The 1768-nt window shown below is 36.4% G+C and overlaps 1 protein-coding gene across 1 annotated transcript in view; it reads left to right on the top strand.

Annotated features, from left to right (window-relative positions):
• LOC106106561 (octopamine receptor beta-1R-like) overlaps positions 1–1555 on the top strand; it is a 7445-nt gene extending 5890 nt beyond the window's left edge. Inside the window, exons 3-4 of the mRNA XM_013287160.1 lie at positions 42–209; positions 1357–1555. Coding sequence (XP_013142614.1) covers positions 42–209; positions 1357–1540 — 352 coding nt within the window. The 3' untranslated portion in view covers positions 1541–1555. The remainder of the gene's footprint in view (positions 1–41; positions 210–1356) is intronic.
• Positions 1556–1768: the final 213 nt, after the last annotated feature.

The following is a 1768-nucleotide window of genomic DNA, read 5'->3' as shown; positions in this document are numbered from 1 at the left end:
TCAACTGAAAATGGTTTTTTTTAATAACTTCCCCCTTTTAGGTACATAATAACAGCGCTGTGTGGGGACGCGTGCCCCTCCCCGCCGCCGGTGGTCGCAGCTGTGTTCTGGGTGGGATATTTCAACTCGGCACTTAATCCACTTATTTACGCTTACTTCAATCGGGACTTTCGAGCGGCTTTTAGGAAGACATTGGGCTCGTGTTGCAGGTAATAAGTTTTTTCTTAAGAGGTTTTTTAATGCTGAAGTTTTCGTGATAAGTACCTATATTAAACCCGCTGAAAAGGTTCCGTTTTAATTAAATTGTTTTACTGGTTTTACTGTTACTTTGGGCGTTTGAGTGTGTAAGGGGGAAGGTGCCTCCTTGGTTAATAACACAATATTAGATGTCACCCCTAGAACTACATAGATTATTAGCTGTTGACGCTTATAACTGTTCAGTTAACACTGTCATACAACTGGGCGTAGCGTGTTTTATGTTGATTATGTGATGCTTACAAATATAAGAATTATGTAAAATATTTTTCATGTTTATTACACTTGTTTTCTTTTAAATTTACTGAAGTAATTTTTTTACCCGTTGAAACGCGTTTGTAAAAACACAGTAGGTTTCCCCATTATAGCAAATATATTTTTATTACTATTTATTACTTTTATTAATCTAACATCAACTTTTTACTGCTCTCCCGTAACACTAGCTTGTAAAAATGCTGGTCATGTAACAAGTTATATTACACCGTGTAACGTTGGTCATTACATTATTTCATAACCTAATTTTCACATAACACTGACGTCACAGTACACGTGTTATACTGCATGATTTTTACGTTTTTGTGCATTCGGCAATGTAAACCGACATCCTACAATCAGGATGCAATTGCAGTTGTGGGAGTAAATCCCGCAGCGGTGAGTCGGATAATGAGGAAAACGTTTATATTAACTGGAGAACAATGTAAGCGTGGGTTTACATTGCCGATAGTCATACATTTTCATATAACAAAACAGTACGAAAAACAATAAAAACAATAAAATTCTTACTTATGCTCGGTTTCTGAGTACATCTAACCATTTATTAGTATTTATGGTGCGATAACTTCATGAAATGAGTTTCCGAACTACGTTGCGTTACGTAGCGATAAAATAAATGAAAACTTCAGAAACCCAGCATAAAACTTACATATGTATGTACATAATAAATGCAAAAGTTTAGATGTTAGAGTTTGTATTCTAAATTGCTGAACAGATCATGATAAAAGGCATAGATGTAGAGCATAGTCTGGAAGAACACAGTCTTCTTTTGTTTTTTAATTCCGCACGAAATAACTGACAAAAATTACTAACGCATTTCATTCTTAGATCGCTGTTCGGTGACATCGGACGTCGGTTTTGCTGCCCTCAACAATTATTACGAAGAGAACATCATCATTCGAACGCGTCTTCTGATATACATATGAATAATTGCGTGAAGTCGACCTCAGCGGATGTACTACGACACCAACCTTGCAGTTCTAAAATCGAGAATATCGAAATCGCTGCATAATATCGATACCACGCTTAAGTACGAGTAGTGTAGACACTTAAGCTAAGGTTGTGAAACTGTTTCTTTAGTTATTAAACACCCAACGGCATATCTGATTGTGTTGTTGGGTTCTCATCTCATACATTCGCTCCCTCTTTTGTATATAGCTACAGAACAATGCTTATTAGAAATAAAAATCATATCCCAATAGTCATGGACATCATCATCTTTCTCCTTATCCTACTCCCG

The sequence above is a fragment of the Papilio polytes genome, unplaced genomic scaffold (genome assembly GCF_000836215.1).
Source record: "Papilio polytes unplaced genomic scaffold, Ppol_1.0 DF822178.1, whole genome shotgun sequence".
NCBI classification, from domain to species: Eukaryota; Metazoa; Arthropoda; class Insecta; order Lepidoptera; family Papilionidae; genus Papilio; species Papilio polytes.
The sequence above is the reverse complement of the archived record's forward strand: the minus strand, read 5'-3'. Positions and strand labels throughout refer to the sequence as shown.